Genomic DNA, 23,639 nt, shown 5'->3' on the forward strand with positions numbered 1-23,639 from the left:
GCCCCCCCCCCCCCCCTGTTGACCGTTACCAGACGTTGGATGCAAGGACCATGCCGGCGATCTATGGAGACTGCAACGCTGATCATCGGTGTTGGTTCTCCTGGACTGCACGTGCATGTGCTTAAAACCATTTAATCCCATGAAATCGAAAGACTGTTAATATTTTGCATTACCAATTGTAACATTTGCCAATGAATTGTTCACATGTCATCGCCGACAACACGGTTAGTACTGGCTACTACAAATATGGTTATCTACGTATTAATGTAGTTAGCTCTGGCACTTGACAGCTGCAGACCGCCATCTGCCGGCTTTTTTGCAGCTTTTTTACATTGTATGCTATGTTACTAATGGTCTGGGTGGTAAGTTCCATGTGCAATATGGTACCTGGCGCTGAGGCTTGAGAGAGCTGGTTGGTAACAGGCTGCAGAAATAATATTGTTTGCTGCACTGCACTTGCTACGTTCAAACCATAATTGCTACTAGTCTACACTACATGGACCCATTTTCCATACTGTGATATATTATATATATAGATATATATATATTATATATATATATATATATATATATATATATATATATATATATATATATAATCTCTATCTCTATCTCTCTCTCTATCTATCTCTCTCTCTATATCTCTCTATCTCTCTCTCTATCTCTCTCTCTCTCTCTCTCTCTCTCTCTCTCTCTCTCTCCTCTCTCTCTCTCCTCTCTCTCTCTCTCTCTCTCTCTCTCTCTCTCTCTCTCTCTCTCTCTCTCTCTCTCTTTCTCTCTCTATATCTGACAAAAACACAAGACCAAACTGTTGTCGAATATAATCATGAAATATAGCCCAAGGCAACGAACCAGAACTGAACTGGATCTTTGTTTTGGAAGCCGCGTGAGTCATAAGCCAAAATATTCAACGCATGCAATGCATCTGAAATAAGTTGAATCAAAGAAATTGGAATGAACCCCAGTCATGAGTTGAATCTGGTCCTAAAATATTAAAGCCAGTCCTGAGCCAGCTCAAAAAAATTGAGTCGAACACGGGTATCGATGGTGATGGGAGCCTCGCTGTATATTCTGTGGGCACTAAGCTGTGAACTGTAAAGTAACCTCCATCTGCTGGTCGGCGTATCTCTGACCTGCCCGACCCGCCAGCTGGCTCGGCGTCCCGCGCCGCGGGTCACCCAGCTGGCCAATCAGCGTCTCCGTGCTTTGCCAGTACTTTTCGCCGATGGCGCTGGTACACTTCAACTTCATGATGCCGTCCCGGAAGAAGTTGTGCCGCACCTGTGAAGAAACGGGGCAATGGCATGCGTTACAAGATCCACTAAAAGGGAGTGTCCCACATTCGGTGCGCATTTGCGCAATAAAAGCTTCATGTTTGCATGCCTTTTTGTTTAAACGGGGTGTTTCCAGCTTTCGTAGCATTAATCACACAAATTTTGACAAATAAGTGTGTTGCAAACATTACAGAGCACACGTTGGAACAAGCAAGGCAAGTGAAATGAATTACTTCCACATTAGTTAGCACAGAGTCAAGTGAGATTTCTTCCGCAGAACAGGCTACTACAAACCGAAATTCTGAGCTATTCAGAAGAATTTCGAGAAAACTGATGTTACTAATAAAAGTGAACGAGTCTGATCTATCAAGCAGTAAGAGAGAGCTACACAAAAGGTGACATCCTCCCTTGAAGTACATACAACGAGGTGCCGTTACATCACAAGGGAACACCATATCCTACAGCCATGCAAAGTCCTGTTGAACTGAGTTAGTCACCATTGAGAAAGTGTGAGCTTAGGCCACGAAAGGCCGCTTAACTATACCTCTATTGGTCATATGCTATGTGCAAAGGGCAAGAATCTTCAACATTTGTCATGGTTTGGCATGGGTAGTCACGGCTTTGACACAATTGCGAAACACTGAACTTCTTCTTTGTAAGGGCTTAGTTCAACTTCTATTGGTCATAGATAGTGGGCAACTGGTGAGGATATTCCATATTTGCCATAGTTTCTATTTTCCCCCAAAAGTAAGCGAACCTGGTCGCAAGAAAAATTGTGGTATAGTTTCAAGAAAAGCGGGACGTTCACACATATGCTCCTGAATTTCTTATCCTTCTCCATTTGCAAGTTGAACACCCTGCTGTTACCTTTGAGGACAGCTCGGTACGGATCCTGTCTCCTGTCAGACATTGCTGCCACGTTCCACTCAGGAGCAAAGCGAATGTGGGATGTTTTACTCTCCATCTCGCGGAGGTTCGTATTTCGGCTACCCTCTGGATCAGCTCATCGGTACATTGAGTGCAAGGGTTTTCCCAGCGTGTACGGCTTGTGACCTTGCACTGATTGGATCGGGACACCGAATTTTTTACTATCGTCGCCTGCCTCGTGTGCCATGGTGTCGAAGGCTTCTGCTATAAAAGATGCTTTCAGCATTGACGCAAGAAGTTGCAGACAATGCTTGAATATTCTTCGGTGCGTCAATAAGCGCACCGGTCACTAGCAGACGTCCCCCCCCCCCCCCTCCTCTGCCCATCAGCGTGCGCTCATCTGAACAGTCGTGAGGAAGGCCTTCACGGTTACGGTTAATTGCAATAAAATCATGGATGAAATGAACGATCATGACAATAAGCGCAAGAAACAATCTCATCCCTTTTGTCATATAATTACAGGACCCATTGCTGCTAATAACTGTACCAACGGGAAACTGGTTTCATACTAAATCTGAACGGAAAGCAGGATAAACAGGAGGTGAAGTCTATCGTTTGTCATATTTTCTATCAGAATAGCTGGCAAACGTTAATCCAAAAGTGCTTTTGTGTTGTTATCATTTAACATTCGGTTAAATTTTAGTTCCTTGGGAGCATATTACAAAGAATTGTGAAGGCGAAATAACGAATAATACGTGACGATGAAACAAAGGCATTTCAGCAGGACAGCCGCGGATATTCCTGATGAATAACCGAAGCATTTTATTTACAGTTGTTCTGATAGTCCTGACGAACAATCGTGCGGGAAAGGAAAGGGTGCACCCAGACACCGAAAGACTCCGGCAATCATTCACGTGGTTACCGTGAAATGAAAGGCCTTATTTGGCGCACTATTTTTCTTCAAAGAAGCAGGACACTTGCGCGTTACAAACGAAAGCCCAACCTTAATAAGGTCACTCCAGGGTTGTGTTGTTGCCGTGAACGAGAAGAAAAGCTGAGGCAATTTCACACCATATTTTCATTGCATGTAACTTCACGCCAACTTACGATGACAGATAGCTACAGGCTCTCCGGCGGATGCTGAGCGCCTCCAAACTCAGGAGGGCTTATTATGTCGCTCTCGTATTACATGTGTCTCGTATATGTGTACGTATCTATACATGTGTATAAATGAGGTGTCCCGTCGTAACGACTGCGCCCAACGCAGCAGCCAATGAAAAGGAGCCCAGATGTCCGCTGTGACATTGAATTGGAGCGAGGATAAGTGATAGCTATGCGGGCATCGTGATACAAAAACATTCACTTTGGCGAGGCTTTGCATCAATGGCATTGTTTCATACTTCGTTTCTAATCTTCCTTCCGACATTTGCGTGCGTCACGCGAGTCAGTTTGTGTGCACACAATGAAACATGCACACAGGGTCAACTGTGCAGGCTACTGTGACGCATTTTTAAGGTAGTGCTTGGGCACTGAATGATTTCGAACGATGCCGGGAGTATAATGTCAGCCGTTTATGCAGTACATGGCATCTCAACAAACTTTCAGCATGCACAGTTCTTCGGATGCCTGCTGGAATCCATGCACGAGGGCGTGAGCCACATCAACAACCAATCCAAGCCATCACCAACGGCATTGATGACATCCCCACTGCTAGACAGAAGCCACTGGAAGCCTGGGAGCGTTTCGTGTTCTTGAAGAACTCGCAAGTTCGTTGACCTGTTTGCCGGACAGGACAGGACAGGACAAAAGTCCGCACTACGGGGCATAGTCTGCGGCCACGCGTCCGCAACGCTCGACCCGTTCTGGGAAATGAACCTGTCGATCCCCTCCATAGCAGGCCAGGTGAGGTTACAGGATTGCCTTGACCTTTTCAACAAAGAAGAGGTGCTTGACGGAGATGAAAGCCTACCTGCTTCATTTGTCAGAAACATTGGGGGTGCTCCGAGGACTCCCTAATTCAAAGGTTCCCAAGCGCATTGTAGTGCACCTGAAGCGGTTCTTTCTACAGGCATAATCAAAACATACACTAGCTTAATACCACTCTGACCTCTCCGCCAGTGGTCTGGCGCCATACTCTGCCGTACAGGAGGACTTTCATTACAACCTACACGGCGTAATCAACAATTCTGGCGGGTTGCACTCGGGCCACTAAACGGCCCAATGCTCGCACCTTTTTTGAGAGAGAGTGGTGTGGGTATCATGATTCTCAGGGTCCAGCACATCCATATGCGCCCGCCTCCAACAGCTGTGCGCCATCCTGACAGTGTTGTGAGGCATGCTGAGGGTGCTGTGAACCGTGTGGGGTGCCGACCCTCTAGCATTTGTACGCAATTTCGTCTTATCGGTTCTATCTAGCTCTGAGGAAGATGCTGGAAAAAGTAGAGCAACTGAATCCAAACCGGGAAGCTCAAAAGGAAACTCAGGTCAGAGGGAAACGACTTCGGCCAGGGTCTCCTCAATTGCCGGAGGGGGACAGGAGTCCTGAACAGTTAGATCTGCTCATGAACGGCGCAGAGAACACGTAGATTTCTGAGCGGTCGATGCGACCCCTGGGCGTTCAAAGAGCCTCTGAGTAGTCTGAGGCCCACCAGTGTTCAGCAGGGACTTTATAAAGCCTGAGGGATACAGCCTGAGTTAGGCAGGGGGAAGGGTGGAGCGTCAATTCAACCCACCTAAAATTCTCAAAATTAACTAGACACCGAATTTTCGGGGAGGGTAGGCCTGCATGTGACGTCTACTGCGTCCAATTTGGAGATCCTTACGTCATGTCTTATGGTCCAACCATGTCAAACAAGGTCAAACTCCAGATCAGTGTCCGAAGTGTCCTAAGATCTTCTTACACGCCCATTCTTAACCGCATTACCTGTTCTCAGGGAAACAAAATTTAATTTCAATTCGGGTCAGTGACCTTGTTCAACCGTCGTAAGATCATAGTGACCAAAACTTCAAGATGGTTTTGATATTTTTTGTTTTAATAAACAGGATTCCTTGAGGCGGTATGTTTCCGAAAACAAATGGCTCATCAGGGTCATTTTAGACTAATGACCTGCTCTGATCTTTAAGACATATGAATAACATATCTATTGACGCCACCACGACAAAGACATTCGAGATGAACATAAAGCAACCCCGTAAAGCAGGCACTAAGGGAAATTAGCATTTGGTTCTGACCTCCGTCATTCCTGATCCACGGGTGTATGGATTAAGTCGTAATCCTAAAGTCAATTGTGCTGTTGCCTCAAGATGTGTCGATTCGTCTGACGCTCCGTTATCGTATCAGGTTGAACGATTCCCTACGAGTTGCCTTCGCTAACAGAAATAGCCTGACTCGGGTCTGCCGAAGACCAGCGGTCTTACAAGCTACATCTGATCTGATATCACAACATTGGCTTCTCAACTGTCTACACTTTTAATGTTGACGCCGATACGATACGCCGTTCGGTAAGTGTTTTGGACAAACCTCTGCGTGCGAAAACTGGCCCTTCACTCTGTCGCGTTTTGAACGACCAGTACACAACTTCACGGCTTGGGCAATCCGCAGATTGCGGGTCTATTCGCGAGCCGTCATGCACGGGACCGATTCAAATGTTTCCATCAAGACCTGGATTATGACCGGGACCGGATTTTCCCAATTTGCCCCTCACACATAGCACTATAAGATGACAGGTCATGACGGGGAATGGCGGGCGACACGCGCCTTACTCTCGTACCACGTTTTGATATTACGGTAGAATCAAATATTTGTATTTGAGGTGCGCGCGGCGCACAAGGCGCTACACAGCGTGATTAAAATTCATCGCCAGCTAACGAAGTAATTGTGGCACCTTTCTAAGCACGTTGAAAAATGAACTGAATGCAAAGTGATGCACCATTGCCAATGGTATTTTGACCAACGGAAGGTGATTGATCCAAAAGCGGACTTTGACCGCTACAATGTGGTGGTACTTGTGAATTATTGGCCGAGATAATTATGAGGTCATTAACAATATGAGGAGCCTTGATATTTGTTGCATTTGTTGTTATAATTGTTGGCTTTGATATCCATACAAAATTGCCTTCCCAACAGGCAACAAGCTACGTCGAAAAGCTTAGCACCCGCTGGTTCATGACAACCTATTAAGTGTCTTTTTCAATAAAAAGGAACACATAACTAAAATTGAATAAACAAATACAATAAATCGGGCCCAATTTGGACATCCATAAGGTCGAATGGACTAGATGACAAAGGTACGCAGGGCCATACCCCGAGTTCCCTCATATATCCCCAAGATTATTGCCGAGTTGAGGTGTAGGTCCTGGCTCCATGACTAGCAGAAATCCTAAAACTTACCAGAAATCGTCCCATTTTGCAGGAAAATATGTTATCTTGAACGGAAATGGTACGCACTATATTTACGCCTACCAGGATTCATCACTCACTAACCCCATAAGGACAGGCCAACCCTGCATCCACCCTGACAAGGCTCCTCCTAAGGATACATGATGTGAATTCCAACTTCTCAATCCGTGACCCAAGGTGTTGTAAGTTCCTCTGGCCCGCCATTTCTCGTCTCCACCCCATGCTGTTGCTGTTGTTGTGTGCCGTACTCTTTTACACGGACTGCTTCTAAGCACTTCCGGCTAGGTTCATCGAAATAAATTACTGATGAATGTGATTCTCTCTGTGATGATCCTTTCTGATCCTCTCTGCCGATGTGATCTCTCTGTCAGGGCAGATTGGAAGCACACTCGGCAACAATCTTGTAGCTCTCATTTCACAACTGAAATGCTTCCTTGAATGTGCTAGGTAAAAAAAAACCGGTTTATGGAATATTTATATTCAAACCAGCACGCAAAAAACAGCCTTTTCACGACGCTGTAGCGTTGGTGTCATATGAATTTAGTCCCAGGATGACGTCAAAGCATCGCATACCCAGAATGCAGTGATGCGGAGGCTTGGCTGCGTCGGGCGGAGTTACCGCATGGCTCGCTGGAGGATGTCGACGTAGGGCGCTGGGTCCAGCGGCACCGTGCACGGTCAGTAGGTGAGGAATTTCCCTGAGAGCCGGAGCGTCGTACCGTTAACAGGCTCCGCAGACGTGGAGCCCTGGTCCTCTTTAAAGCTGAACGCGCGTTCAACAGAACTGGTGGCAGGAGATCGGTCTAGCGAGTCGCCGCGTCCGCCGCCTGCAGAGCTGTCTTCAGCTGGCGTTGGAACTTCTCCACTATGCCGTTGCTCTCCGGGTCAGTTTCGCGGTCAGTGTTGACCTGTGCTCGCACTCCGAGCCGCACCACCCAGCCTGCGACGAAGGCGCGGGCGATCGTGATCGCCGGGATGACCGCCACAGGAATGGCTTCCATCCAGCGTGTGGACCGGTCAATGCACGTAAGCAGGTACGTGTGACCGTCCGACGGGGGCAGTGGCCCGACAATGTCGATGTGGACGTCAATTCGAGCGTTCGGTGGTGCGGAGCCACGTGTCGGGGCCCGTGTGTGACGATGCACCTTGGCCCGTTGGCATAAGGTGCACGTCTGTGCCCACTCCTTCAAGTATCGGCGCATAAACGGTCACACAAGGCGCTAGGAAACGAGGTCCCGCGTGCCACAAACTCTCAGGTATGCGAGTCCGTGCAAGAGCCGGAAAAAACCGCTGGAGGCTTCCTGACATCAGAGGGCGGGGCCTACCCGTAGGCTTATCCACCACAAGCTTGCGGCCACTTGTCAGCGGAACGTCACGCAGGGCCAGTGAGTGCGATGAGGTGATGAAGGCTTGAAGGTCGCTATCCCGACTCTGAGCGTCCGTCAGAGCATTCAGATCAGCCAGCGGGGGCTGTGGTGCCTGCACCATGGCGATCGTCCGTGAAAGCGCGCCAGCTACAGCGTTCTCCTGGCGCGGTGCGTGCCTGACGTCAGTGGAAAATTACCCGATGCAGTCGAGGTGCCGGATCTCCCTGGGCAGGTAACGGTCAGAGTTTGACCCGATCGCGGACACCAGGGGCTTGTGATCCGTGAAGATAGCAAACTTACGACCGTCGACGCTGCGCCGAAAGTTGCAAATCACCAAGTACAAGGCGAGGTGCTCTTGGCCGAAGGTGCTGTACCGAGTCTCCGTCGGCTTGAGGCTCTTCGAAAAGAACGACAGCGACTCCCACGGCCAGCCCACGAGCTGCCCGAGAACCGCCTCCGACGCCAGTGTCCGAAGCGTCGACCTGCAGACTTAGGCGCGCACCCGGCGGCGTGTGCCCGAGTCAGGTAGCCTGTGCCAGATGTGCTTGACATGAAGAAACACTTGCTCCGCGTCGGCAGACCAGGCGGTGAGGCGGAAACTTTTTTAAGCCTTCTTGCTGAACAGATTGTTGAGTGGGGCTAGTAGCGCAGCGGCGTCGGGCACAAAGCGATGATCATATGCCACCATTCCAATGAAACGCCGGCGCTGGTTTTCCGTTTTTGGTTGCGGGAAATCCTACACTGCAGATATCCTATCTGGAAGGGTGGTGATGCCGAGCCCAGTGACTTCATGGCCTGCTGAGCTCAACTTTTTTGGTCCCGAGCACACATTTTTTCTTTGACTACAAGCCCGAACTTGTCGACTCATTCAGAGACCATTTGAAGGTGTCCAAGATGATCGCGCTCCGACCTGATGGCGAGCAGAATGTCGTCCAAGTAGACGAATGCTCCTAACACTCCATGCAACACTTCATCCATGAATCGTTGGAAGGTTTGGCTGGCCTTACGGAGACCGAATGGCGAGCGAAGCATCTCGAAAAGTCCGAATGGCGTTGCATTGACGATCTTTGGAACATCCGACGGCTCCGTCGGGATCTAGCTGTATGCCCAGACCAGGCCCAACTTGAAAAAGACCTTGCAGTCGTAGACGTGACCGGCGAAGTCTTGCGGGTAGAACTCCGGACATCGGTCCGGCACGGCGGCAGCGTTCAGCGCGCAATAGTCACCGCGTGGGTGTTGCTCTGTGGGAGTGGACTTCTGTACCAGGTGCAGAGGTCAGACCAAGCTGCTCTTGGACGGTCTCAAGACGCCGAGCTTGCGCAATTTCTTTAGTTTCTTTCGGGAGATCTCGAAACGATCCGGGGCAGAGCGCCGTGGTCGCGCAATACACGGCAGTCCAGTTGGGATTTTGTGGTACGTCACAGAGCGGCGCACCAGAGCTAGACTTGATGGGGGTCAGGTCACCGGCGGAAACTGTCGAAGCATCGAGTTATAGAGAGAAACGACAGGCACCTCACTGGAGGCGGCTCTCACCCCACTGAGTGGAAGGTGGCCGGGGTTCCGCAGGAACAAACCTGGCCTGATGCCTTCCGCAGGACCTAGGGGCCTATGTCAACCTTCAGTTAGTGATGTGCAAGGAAGTCTGGGCCTAGAATCGAAGTTACAACGTCAGCGTCGACGAACTCCCATTCAAAGTCAGCGTGCAGTACCCGCAGTACAGTAGCGCAGTAGAAGCGATCGTTGAACCTGTATCCGCCAGCAGTCTCCAAAGTCCTTGTCGGCACGCCTACGTAACTCTGGTACTTCGTATTGTGCCAAGAGTCATGACATGGTTTCTGAAAAAACAACATTTTACTGAGTTATAGATGCAATGAAAAAAACGTCCTGTATAGAAAACGAATGCCATCACACAGATTTATCCGCTCCGTTATCATGCAACCTTCGGCAATAGATACACTTCAAACTCATCTTTACAACTAGACAAATGAGCCAATCACTTCCATTCATCTATGCTTACCGACGGTATCGCCCTAATGCAGACTGGCCACGGACATCATGCTCGAAGTAGCCGCCATCGCCATCAAACACCGAATAAAGAGGAAGGCGGTGACTTGGTCCCCGCAACTTCATTTCGCACAGAAGTACCCCACTCTCGGCAATGAAGCAAGTACTGGCATCATACGAAGCTTTTTCGGGCTAAAGGAGCAACAAACTCCGACAATTCGACGTTATCGCACCTGGCAGTCACATATCTGCGCAAACTATGTCATTTGTGAAGAAAACCATCTTGGCAAACATTTAACGACCACAAATGCCACAACTTTGGCGAGAGTGAGCGAAAAATGATCACCTCCTGGCGATTCCAATGCTTCCAGAGCGATGCTCACTGCCAATCGGCAAGCCACTCGGCCAGGTTCGCGTGCCCTGCCCGAGGCCGAGTGCGCCCAGCCGGTGACACGCTTTCGGGGGTTGTATTGATGATGCAGAGGTCAACAGGAGTCGTAGTACTTTTCTGCTGTACACATTGGTAATAATAACAAATATTTTTCCCAATTTCCGCATATCTTTCATTAGCCCTGGAGGTGAAGAGCTTTGTGTGCAAAACTCAAAATAAAATGCAGCATAGTTCATGGTGGAGGTTTGAAAAGCAAACATTCATGCGTGACCATTATACGTCAGCAAAAATGGTGAGAACATCAATCATGATGCAGGAAAACATGTCAAATAGGGTGAAACCACCAAGCAAGCAACACCACCGATGCACTGTTGGTACCCACCTCAGCAAACTTTACCATTTCTGAACAAGAAGTCCTAAATATTATTGACTGCCTTAACACAACAAATGTACGGGTCCCAATGGAATACATGTTAAATTATTCAAACTTATTGCACTTCTCATCTTCAAACCATTAGCACGGTTGGTTAATAAATCTCTAGCGTCGGGAAATTTTCCACCAAGTTTACAGAAGCAGACATCAAACCAGTCTTTAAAAGCAAAGGCTCGCCAATGGACTATTCCGGCTATCGACCAATGAGCATCCTTTCGGCGCTCTCGAGTTTTCGAAAAAATAGTGTATAAAAATATATACGATCATTTCACCGAGCATTCTCTTCTCTCAGAGAAATAAATTCGGTACCATCAGAGCCACAACACTTGACAGCAGCTATTGTACTTGACACACAATCCATACAAATCGATGGGCATGGGACGCGAGTTTGCAGGATTATATGTATATATATATATATATATATATATATATATATATATTGACAGTTCTAAATAATTTGACAAGATATGGCATAAAGGTCTGTTGTATAAGCCCAAAAATGAGTTTGAAATCACAGGATGACTTTTAGACTGGCTTAAATGGTACTTGCAAGAAAAACGACCCGTGAAAACGTGACACTTTTTTGATGGCTCAAACCATAAACGATTAGCTCGTGAGCCAACTAACAACTCAGCTCGAATTTACCACAAGTCTTGTCGTCGTGGATAGACTTCAAACAAGTGCAACACAACTTAATCTTTCTTTTACACCAATGCTACTTGCAAAGTCTGCCCCGGTGGCTCAGTTGGTTAGAGCACCTGCCTTCCGATGCACCCACCCGTGGCGGGGTGGGTTCGAGTCGCTTTAGGGCGCCCGCTATTTGCGCTTGACAGGTATGGCCTGCGGCTGGTGGCAGCGGTCGCGCTCGCTAAAGGTCAGTTGACGTCAGAGGGCACGACGGACCGTGCCGAGCATTGCGGCACGTTAAGCTTTCGCCACCAAATTCTGCCGTTGACATGGAATTGCGCGATCGGATGGTAGGGGTCAGGGCTCACACAACAAGCACTGCTTGGTGTGAGCTCTGATCCCGGAAATCCATCCATTCAAAGGGTTCGAATCAAATATTTAAAAACGCAGGCTGCCTGCAGGGCTCCGCACTCGGACCTTTACAACTCGACGATCTCTCACGTTGGACACAGAATTATATTCTGTTCTTCGCTGACGACACCTCTCTCTATGACTTACGCACGACCGAACGTTCACCCCAACACCACCTTGACGAAATACACAAAATGGCTGAGAATGGGCTATTACATCCAATACCACAAGCACGATCCAACGCAAATTCTCATATAAACGCGAGCATCGGTCCCCAACGCTTACATTCGGAGGCGACCCAACATCGGTCCACGACACACACACGACCACCCACCTTGACATGACATTCTCCGAAAATCTCCGTTCTCATCAACACGCTACAGGGAGTGTTCCATCTTTATTTGCGGTTTTGAACTGAAATAGCCATCTTGGGGACCTTTTAATGCAGTTTAAGGCCATGCCCTCTCTAAGACCCAAAACCCTGCGGTTCCTGAGTTATACCCCCGCAAAAATGAAAAAAGGTTCATAGGAAGGCGATTTCAAAGTCACTTGGCATTGATGTCATAGAAATATCATACGATCACCGTCATATTACAGATTCTTTTCTGCTTATGGTAAAAAAAAGCATGGCCGCTGATACATTCGTAAGTCATGATGCGGCACATATGATACAATCCGCGGAAAGTGATTGGCTGTTGGTAAGATTGCGCTGCTGAATGCGCATCGCGAACGTAAGCGTGAGCACTTTCGAATTGTGCGGCACTCGTCGCCAACGTGCATTTCTCCTTGTTTCTAGGCCATAAACCAATGTTGTATAAAACAATGCCACTATCTGAAAAAATACGGCACCGAAAGAAAGAACGGTACTCTCCCAAATGTTATAAAAAAGAAGACACGACGGCAGACCTGTCTTTTTTCTTCTGCTGGCATTTTTCCTTCTTCTACTGACATATTTTTACAGACAGCTCGGTTGACGGATTTGACACGGGAGCAGGGATCCTTGCACGGGTTTATGGGTTAGCGAGACGTCACAAAACTAGGGGGATGCGGCAGCAATTTTAGATATACATTTTACTTAATATCCAACACATATTGTACGACAAAGATAAATCTTGAACAAAAAATTGTGTCCTGCAAATAAAACCTCACTGAGTTGCGATAACATGAGCCCCCGTTGAGAGCATATTTTGGAGGGAGCTCACGGTATTATAACCGAAAACCTGTAACCCTGAGCTCGAAGTTTCGCAACATTCCATGCCGAGCTTGGAAGATATATTTGATGAAACTGGTCGACATGAAGACACTATGCAAACTGAATCTCAGCACGGTGTATCTACAGATGAGGTTGGACAACAGTCAGCAACTGGCTGTATTAAACATCCCGGGGGGCTTCTAAAAATGACGCGCTTGCCTTATGTGATCTCAGCATCGCCTGTCATATTCCAAAACAGATGGAGAAGGTGCTGTTAGGCCTCCCTGGTGTAACCTACTTTTAGATGACGTTCTGGTAGCAGGACGTTAATGTACTCTCTCACAAATACACTCAACGGATACAGAAACCCTGGAGCGGCTGAATAAATCTCTGAAGAGACTGAATAAATAGAAGCTCTTCTTGAAGGGGAAGAAGTGTGAGTTCATGATGACGTCAGTCCATTATGTGGCAGTAGAGGTGAGCGGTGAAAGCGTCAGAGCAGTGAAGGAAAAGGTGGACCCCGTGCTAAATGCACCAAGACCTCAGAACACTAGCCAGCTGGGAAGGTTTCTGGGAGCAGAAGCCTTCTGTGCCATACTTGTGACAGACATGTCCAAGGTGACAGCTCCACTACATCGATTGCTGAAAAGGGGAAAAATGGCAATAAACGGCAGCCGAAGAAAGCAGCTTCCAGGCTCTGAAGGAGAGACTCGCTCAGTCTTACATGTTACCTCATTACGACGGGACGAAAGCCGGTGAGATTGGTCACTGATGCAAGTCCGTATGGCCTGGGTACCGTTCTGATGCAAGTGGACCAAAATGGGAACGTGCGACCTGTGATATTTGGTTCACAAAGTCTCACTAAAGCTGACAAAAATTACGTTCAGCTACAACCGGAGAGACTGGCCATCATCTTCGGCGTCGCGAGCTTCAAGCAGTACTTCTGGGGCAGGAGATGCACTCTATGACTGTCACTTACTGCCCTGTTTGAACCTGAGACGCGGGCTTCTGCGCTGGCGGCAGCCTGAACGTGAAGGCGGGCGTGAACTCCGGCAGCCTAAGGTGCTGAACACAGAAAGACAGAGGAAATTTCGGTGGCGGGCTTCCTGTCACACCTCCCAGTTCAGAGGGAGGAGAAGCTAGCTGACATCCCAGAAGAGGCTTCAGTTTGTCTCCTGGAGCAGTTTGACGGAATGGAGCCGCTGACCTGTGAAAATGTAAGATGGACCGCCGCCCGTGATAAACGCTATCAAGAGTCGTTCAGAATCTCCACGGCGACTGGCCGGAGCGGGCACCGCCGGAGCTACAGCTGTTTATATAAAAGAAAAGCGGGCTGCCTCCCAGCTGTGGCTGTATACTGTGGGGGAAACAGAGTGCTCGTGCCCGAGCGCCGGTGGAAAGCAATCCTGAGTAAACTGCACGACAGTCACCCAGGTGTTGACAAGAGAAGAGGTTAGCACGCATCTATGTGTGGTGGTCAAAGGTCGATGAAGACATATAACATGTGGTGAGCAGGTGCCCAGGGTGCCATGCCGGCCAGAGAGATCAGCAGTGTTTTCACACCTCTGGGAACGCATTCAGCACCCGTGAAAGCGGATTCATCTGGATTTTGCTTGACCTTTCAGAGGCTGCTGCTATCTTGGAGTGGCGGACAGTCATTCCACGTGGTCAGATATCGTCACAATGAAGAACATCACCACAGAGGCGGTAATCGGTGAACTGTCAAAGATATTCGCAAGATAGGGAATTCCATTGCAAGTGGTGACGGACAACGGAGCTCAGCGGACGTCCAAAGAAATCGAAGAATTCATGATCAAGCTCGGAATCAAGCACATACGGATTGCACTATATCGTCCTCATTCCAACGGACTCGTTGAAATGAGGATGCAGGCAGTCAAGTAGAACCTAGAAGCGTGCCCCATGAGTAGACGACTGTCCGCTCGAGCCACAGCTGTCAACGTGTTTGAGGTATCGCAATACCCAGCACAGCACAACGGGAGAGGCAACGGCGGAAGTCATAATGGGAAGAGCCATGAGAACTACACTGGACCTACTGAAGCCAAGATCAGCCGAACATGTGCCGAATGCTGAAGCCAGGGGAAAATGCCAGCAAAAGATTTCCGGAGTACACGACTGGTGATCAAAGTACTGGTGCGTAACTACGCTGGTGAAGCAAAATGGAAGAAAGGTCGCATTATTGGCCGAACTTGACCCGTTTCCTACCAAAAAAGGTTGAAGGATTGACATGGTCATGTCATGCAGGACAGATGCTGGCAAGAGGACGGAGTCAAGTCTGTCTGTGACGAGATCTGAAAACAGCCGAACGTCATAGGAAAACCGATGAGAAGGCGAGATGCAAATGTATGCCAGTCAGCGACGCGGTGGCGCATATCCCCATCAACTAGATGGAGAGGTTCCGATCCACAGAGAGAAGTGTCACAAGCGGCCAGGAGTGCCGGTTCAGTGGAAGGTGGCAAGCGAACAACACATGAAGTCAGGGGCAGGACGTCAACTGGTGAATCTCCAAACACACCGGAACGGAGTGAATACAGGGATGCAGCGACGAAGAAAGAACCATCAAGGGACAATGAAGAGCAAGCTCCCAACCGCCAGTCACCATCCGAATCAGCCAGGATGTTCACAAGGAGTGATCGGGAGGTGCGCAAGCCCACTCGGTTCCAAGCGGGCCAAACCTGACGGCCATGAGCTAGGACCACTTCATTCTCAGGAGGTGTGAGTTGTTATGTCGGTCATTGACTTTCAAGTGTTATTGGTCTTTGACCTCGTAGGAGGTACCCGTGTGTTAACATCGTGCTGAGAGCGAGGTAAAGCAATTGTACGCGTTACCGCAGAGAAATGGGTTGTAGTCCAAAATATAGTTAACTCGAATACGGGTGGATTTTCCATAATTACAAACTCTGATTTATAACAAATGTGCCAATGCCCAGACAGGCAAGCAAAGATGATATAACAAATATGCAAATATGGTCCATTGTCTGATATCAAACTGTGTGGCCCGTATCATGCATTTCGGTGGAAAACGAGAAATTCCATACCAGTCAAGTTCCCTGCCCATCACTTCTACTAATATCAAACTATGGCCCGTATCATGCATTTTGGTAAAAAATGAGAAATTCCACCCCAATCAAGTTCCCTGCCCATCATTTCTACCAATAATAACAATGGTGTATACCAACCAGCCTCTCATGGACCAAATGGACCAAACCGAGGCAGCACTGAATTATTTAACAATGACCAGCAACCGATATGTACTTTAAGAGTAACTTGCAAATGAAGTTAAAATTCCTACAAGGTTGCCACTGGACAATGTAAAAGCAGCTTTCACATACATGCTTGGTAAAACATTTAAGAACATCAAAATGTAACAAAAACTTCGGAAAGTGGGTATGCATCACTGGCTAGCCTTTAATAACTTGTGAATAGAAATACATATATTCAACACAGTGGTACAATCCCAACATCATATCCAATCTAGGAAGGCGCGTTTCCCCGCGATGATATTGTTCAAATAATCATCCCGCTGATAACCAGCCACGGACATTTTTCCATTTATCTTCTGCAGGCCCTGAAGTCATCCACCAGTTTCCTCACAGGTCGCCATGCATGGTAAATGATCACAGCTAGGCATGGTGAAGACAACATTTCCCGCCTTTACCAAGCTCTAAAAATAATCCGAGACTTGAGCTCAGCCTGGAAAGTTATCTGCCATAATTCTACTATTCGCAGCACTAAATGCTATTCCGAAAAATAAGCGTTCTAGATAATTATCCATGATAAGCCACTGGTCGACCGCAGAGCGCACATCAAATTCGATGTAAGTAAATGGATTTCGGATGGAATAATTGTTCGAACCCTTGCTTTTGCCTGGTGTGTTTAATTACATAACAAACACGCCAGACGAGAATGACAGTAGACTCGATTATTCACTCCGTGATAATGATGCCGCTTCTCATTCCTTCCTCAAAACTCTAACAAACCCGCGCTTGTACATTAACCGCAGTCGAAGTGTTCGAAATTTCCTGAGAGTGCAGACGAGCTCCCTTATCGAAAAGGACATTTGCTGAAACTTACGATATGTTCGCCATACAAACGGTAAATTAGTGGTGAAACATGTTTTAGGGTCACCCGATAACTTTGAGCTGCCAGCAAAACACTGGGGCAATTGAAAATACCGGGTCAGTGAAAGAGAATTTGCAAAACTAAAGGACACCGATGGACGTAAATCGAAACTCCCCACGATCCTGCATGCACAATGAGCAATCACAATTTGCCTGGACATACTTCATTTAAGGTGCTCGCCTCATTGTTGCACAATTAAACCGCGACTAACAACCGTTTATTTATGCTATTTACAATCATTGTCACATGTCAGCCTGCAGTCCACCTAACCGTCCTCCCGTGTGACATACCGCGCCCTCCCCCGTCTTTAATTATGGGGCCACAGCGTCCCCCCGTCTCTCGCCCGAGACGCAGTGCCGGGCCGGTTGGGATCTTGAGACTCTCTAGGGGGCTTTTCCGCAAGACTTCCCGCACCCCCCTCCAAAATTATGTCTCCTTTTTATTCGCAAATTCTCGAAACTGGGTCGGCCCGCCCTTGTTGCTGCTTGATCAAGTAGTTCGTCCGAAATACTCCCGCCGTCCAATCTGCTGCCACGCACGCCTGTCCTATTTCCAAGGCTCGGCACCACAACGTACCCCGTGGCCAGAACTCGGATGTCGCGTCGACGCGTGGAGTGCATGGCCCGTCCTCTCTTTTCCTGCCTCGCCTCGGGCGGGCACGACACGTCTCCCTCCGTCCCTGTTCTCACGTGGTGTCACGCTCCTGATGCCGGCCTGGGTGACAGCGGCACCGGCGCGGCGGGGTTCTTAGGCAGAGAGTAAATGTCATCGCGCATCTCTGCGTGCATGTCTTTCGCCAGCGACCGGGCATTCCACGTCTACTGATCTTGACCGCCCAGCTGACAGCTTCCGTTTCCTTTCGACGTGGTGGCCCGTTTCGGAAAACAGAGCCACGGTCATGGCCGTTCGGGAAGGGGGGGGGGGGGGGGAGGCATCGACTTATCGTAGCTGGTCAGACGACACACACTGCTTCCTTCCTTTCCGCAGGTTAGTGTAATGTCAATGTTTACAAATTAAAACGCCCGCAACCGGTTTAGGTGTGAACAGAAATGGTGAATCTTCGGAGGTGTCGCGTTATGGGCATTTGCTGGTCATGCACAATTTTATTCTCAATTTCACATTCCAGGGTTTTAGTATGTGAATACCTGCTTTCCGCAGGTATTCTGCAGTGACTACAGAAATTTTAGACCATTACATCTGAGTGACTGGGCCCGTTTTTCTGCATCATTGTCAGTCAAACACATTCGTAATACGCTTTAAAGCTTTTGATTATCCAAACTCTGTTTTTGAGCATAACTCTACTCCTTAAAACAAGTCATTAGGTATGAGATAAAAACTGTGTTCAAAAGATAACACCAATAAGTCATTGCTGTATAAATTACAGCAGCTGACCTCGCCAGTGTCAATAAATGGATCCCAAATGGTGTTTAAAAATTGCGGACAACATGCAAAACGTGCTCAAGGGAATGTTTACGAAGCCAAGGATGGGACTACGGGAAACATAGTCCCTGAGATGAAAGGCTTACACCAGGTGCTAGGCGTTTCGCAGACATTTGGTCAATGTTTGCAACATTTTCGAGAAAATGTTACAATGGGTTCCGTGAGTAAAATTTGGGCTACGTGCCAGAGGAACTGATGGGGAAAATTTTGCGAGCGTTGCGTCGGTTCTTTTCAGGGCACGTTGGCGAATTTTTCAAGGGGTTTATAACAATAACCCCTCGCCCACCAATCGGGCACGGATATTTAAACCCGTACTTCACATTAACCCGTACTACACAAGAAAGTTAACCATTTTAGATGCATTTTGTTTTAAGTCCATTACACTGTAATATGTCACTCGTGTAACTCCAAGAGACCATTGCATTTATATCTTCCCCTTCGTACGTTCGTGGCATTCTTATTGCTGGTCGCGCAGAAGCTGCGTGCAATAACCCTACGGGAATACCCATGGACAGCGCCGCAAGAGGGGCAGGAGGGGCAACTGCCCCCTTGTCATTTGCTAAGGAGGCATTTATCGCTCCCCCGTCCCTCTCCGTTCTCCATAATATACAGCACAACGAGGGAACACGTCCCTGAAGTCGTCAAACTTGATCGCCTCCTCATGATCTTGCCGGCCAGCTACGACTGAATGCCGTTTCCATTTGCGGCAGGGACTAAAAAAGCTTGCTTGACTGACGTAACTCGCAGGAAGATCAACGCAGTAGCAGCGCAGTATCACGCACGTCGCGTTCGCCTGAATCGAATGGATCCAGCCCATGGCGGAGACGTTTTTACCAGTCTAAGGGCATGCCGTCAGGGAACGTTTGCTGTGCTTCGGACCGCACCATAAACGGCGGTGGCGCACATCTGGAAGGAGTATGTAAACTCCGTGAATCTCTCCAGGTAGCGCCCACAAGACCAAAGTTTTTCGGAATTTATGGGTCTCAGCCTCTGCCACCATTCCCTGTTCGCGCACCTCCATGCCTTACAGTAGTGCAGCGCAAGGCACGTACGTAATTTGCATGCCATTTATCATTTACAAGAGCGCCAGTTGGGAGACGCATGAACTCGCACCCATTTTGTTTTTCATTCAACTGTGATGATTTAACGGCCTCGTCTCCCCTTACGATTAAAAATTGGTGTCGCCACTCCTGGCGGGGGGGGGGGGGGGGACTGTAAGCAGATATGCAGAGGAGCCAAGGCTACATAATGAGACAGAAGAGAGCTTTAGTTCTAGAGTAACCTCAAGATAACCTATAAATAATTCCGCTCGCATCACCTGAAAAGATAAAATTTTACCATTTACCACATGAAGCAGTTGTGTTCTGTGCGGTTTGGGCAAGATCGCCGGTAAACTTCCTAAATGGGCATGCATGTACAACAAGCAAGCATCAGAAAGGCGCGGAGAGTGCCTTTCTGATGCTTGATTGCCGCGGAGAGCGCGGCGATCTAACATTGCTGCCACTGCCTTGAAAAGTAGGGGCCATGAACCCCGCTGCCTCCTCCTCTGTTCCTGCACCCACTCATGATCTACAAAGTGGATCTAGTAGTCGGTTCATGCATGACAAAGCGTGGTGCGGGCTAGCATTCACCAGACGAATTTTTTGATACCCTCTTATGAACTCCACAAATCACGTGCGTACCCCAATCGTCATTTTCTTTGGTATAATAATAGAAGAAAAACAATTGCCAATAGATAAGACGGCAGTAATAGCCTTATTCCTCATAAAAACCTAGACAATGAATAGGCAAATGCGTTGATATTTCGGATTATTCGGATTGACCTTTATCGGAACCAACACCAAGGGTAGAATATCAGTGGTGGTAGTAGAATATCACTGCTGACACTCGTTTCAATAAAGGCGTGTTGCCGAAGTATCAACGCAACTGTCTATCCACTACGCTGCTTTGTCTACGAGGAGTAAGAACTGCTGTCTTATCTATTTCCATAATGCTACTCACAAATACACTTCACAGCCTACAAATTTTACAACTTACAAATACACTTCACAACTTACAAATTTTAGCTCCTTTTAAATCACACAATTATACAGCAATTGTCACCAATCCTCACTTACGCTATGCACAAGCGCAGTTCTGAACTGCGGCGAAAAGGCAACTCCAGGAGGATGCATCGCATACAAGGTAAAAAAAAAACTTATCTCGCCACAGTGAGATTTGCGTAAGTACAGGCATACGGAGAAACTGGCAGTGGAGGAAAGTAGAGGGGGTGGTGGCGGCATCTCCGCTGGCTGGCTCCCTCCCGATCATCTCTCGGCCAACGCACCTCCGAGACGAGCTGTAGCACGGACGACTTCAGGTATTCGGAGACGCTGAGCTGGTAAGCGCGAATGAGGTGAGGGCCAACCTCTTCGCCATTGATAAACCAGGTCAGGTGGGGCGCCGGCATGGCCGGGCCCGAGCTGCAGTTCACGCGCAGCCGGTCGCCCAGGCGGTACGACGGCAGATGGCCTGATATCGATGGCCGCTCTTCCGGCACGTCTGCGGGCACAGGCCACATCCAGGCTGGGTCAGACTCCTGGTTACGGACGCCGGCGTATGAAAGGCGAGAGCCTGTGCTTCCTGACGCATGTTGAGTGATACCCAACGCTGGTACGACGGGAGTCTGGAAAGCTGTGCGACCAGCGTTCGTCAGATCAGGCCTCAATGCAGTGTCACGACTCCCTGTGCTGTGGCATGCGATCGCTCGGGGCCTTGCCTAATTTGGTCAGCTACAGCGTTGATGTATTGAACATTCCTTCCACGCAACGCGTTTAGGCTGTTAGTTGATAAGCGTGAACAGTTCGACGTAACATCCAGGCAGGCAGCTGTGATGCCGTACCCTGACATCACATCTACCTGCCTGTGGAGGCAGGATTGAAGCTAGATCAAAATCTGATGGTCTCGAGAAATGCCGCGGGAGAGCACAGCGCCACCGGCAAGTGATCAGGGTGGCATTTTGTGTCCACTTTTAACGCAGCATCATTTGTGGGAAGCTAAAGCTAAATATGTGTGGGGGGGGAGGGGGAGGGGATCACCGGTTGCACCACATGCACGTGATGCCTGGCTAAATTTCCGGACTTCTTAGGTTGAGCTCAGAAGGCTTTCAGGACGCATTTGGGTCGCTGTTTCATGGCATGATACATTTGCAACGGTGTCCGCACAAAAAGTCGACTCGCAGTAAAGTGGCGACATGTTGACAGGTCGATATGCCAAAGTGGCGAATGCCTAACTGTCGTTGAACTACTTAAGAGTCATGTCCGAACAAATGGCGGCAAGGAAAAATGGTGATATGCCCAAACGACGAATAGCCAAATGACGACATGACAAACGACAAGCCCACGCAGTAACAGCAAAAACACGAAGTTCTCCAAGTATACATGGATTGGGTAATTCCTATTCGATCTTTTTATGGCAGCTGCGTCTAGTGCTCAAGACTCTGGCTGCCGACCAACTGCTTCTATACCCTTTCTTCTGCGAGAAGACGGGGCAGAGGGCGACTGGTGTTTTGCTCACAATTTAACCTGGTAGACCAACAGACGCACATCATAAATACTTCAATAACATATTTGCACGAGGTCGCTATCTGCGGTAGCCCGATAAAATTCTACTTACAGCCTGCCGTATGTTTTTTGTTGCCTGCCATATGACGACTTTCATAACGTCGACATGCAAAAACGTCGACGTGCCAGAAAGTCAAATAAGGTAAATGGCAAACTCCAAAACTACGACACGGAAGAATGGCGACATGCCAAAACTGCCAAAGGCTAAATGACGAACTGCAAAAATGGCGACATACCACAAAGTCGACAAGCCAAAGTGGCGAACTACAAAACGGTGGCAAGTCAAAGAACAACATGCCAACTTAGTGAGCGGCTGAATGGCTATTGAAATCCGCATTTGAAGATGATGAAGCAAGCTTCAGATACGACGGATAAAAGCTCACTTGTTATAGGTATTTTTAAGCGCAAAAACTGCTCCATACAACACGTAAATTCAGTAATATATTCCTCAATACGTCATCGTTTGATCATGTCATGACACGGATTTCATGGCGTCTCTCTTCTCCTCTCCTCTCCTCTGTTTCCCCTCCTCTCATCTCCTCTCTCTCTCTTTTCTCGCTCGCTCTCTCTCTCCTCTCTCTCTCTCCTCTCTCTCTCTCTCTCTCTCTCTTCTCTCCTCTCCTTCTTCTCTCTCTCTCTCTCTCTCTCTCTCTTCTCTCCTCTTCTCTCTCTCTCTCTCTTCTCTCTCTCTCTCTGCCTCATAGTCGTCTGCACAGCCCAGCCGGGTATTCCAGACCCAGTTGACGACCGACGGGCCATCGGCTCAGGTGACCGCCCGGTTGACAGCTGTTGGGCCATCGGCTCAGGTGACTGCCACAGACAGACGATTATGACTGCTGGCGCCGTGCGTAAACAAGCCCTGCTGCTCTCGCAGAATCGATTTTCCGAACTCGAGTTTGGATTCACAGCAGGCTGTAATCAGGTGGATAGCTAATGGAGGTGATGGAAGTTCGGCTAACGTCCACCGGGGGAGCATCATTTGATCCCGATGCCGGAGCGGCGGACAACTTTAGCGCTTGGGAAGAAAAACAAGCGTTGCTAGAAAACGGTCCGCCGCCAGCTGGTAGTGCGCTGGCAGATGGAACTACCATTCAAGTTCCGCCCCAAAATTTTCCGGTAATTTGTGCCGTCAAAGGTGAATGTGTTGTGCTCTCTGAAGTTTTCCGTTCCGTGCGTACGGAGAAGTTAAAGTTACTGTTCCAAAGTCAACGCAGTAGAAATTGGGCAGAAAAGAGAGAAATACCACTGTTTTCTGTAAGAAATCATTCGGAACGCCAGACACCTGTATGTCATGAATGGAGGTGTCTGGTGAGACTGGATATTTTGAATACGGCTAAGGAAGCTTTTACCAGGATAGAAAGCCACAATTGCCAAATGTCGTCGGTTACAAAAGGCATTGCTTTCTAGCCATTTGGTGACACAACCTTCAAAAATGGTGTGAAATATAATTCAATTCAAAATTATTCGACAGCCTAACTCAATTAAGGCGCTG

At 48.3% G+C, this 23,639-nt stretch overlaps 1 protein-coding gene across 1 annotated transcript in view; it reads right to left on the minus strand.

Moving 5' to 3' along the window:
• Positions 1 to 23,639, minus strand: part of LOC119098778 (uncharacterized) — a 36,393-nt gene that overhangs the window by 6,107 nt on the left and 6,647 nt on the right. Inside the window, exons 2-3 of the mRNA XM_037221816.1 lie at positions 20,872 to 21,086; positions 1,105 to 1,281 (exon numbers count right to left, since the gene is read on the minus strand). Of these exons, the coding sequence (XP_037077711.1) occupies positions 1,105 to 1,281; positions 20,872 to 21,086 (392 nt within the window). The remainder of the gene's footprint in view (positions 1 to 1,104; positions 1,282 to 20,871; positions 21,087 to 23,639) is intronic.

Source organism: Pollicipes pollicipes, unplaced genomic scaffold (genome assembly GCF_011947565.3).
Source record: "Pollicipes pollicipes isolate AB1234 unplaced genomic scaffold, Ppol_2.1 Scaffold_2555;HRSCAF=2994_pilon_pilon_pilon, whole genome shotgun sequence".
Taxonomy (NCBI): domain Eukaryota; kingdom Metazoa; phylum Arthropoda; class Thecostraca; order Pollicipedomorpha; family Pollicipedidae; genus Pollicipes; species Pollicipes pollicipes.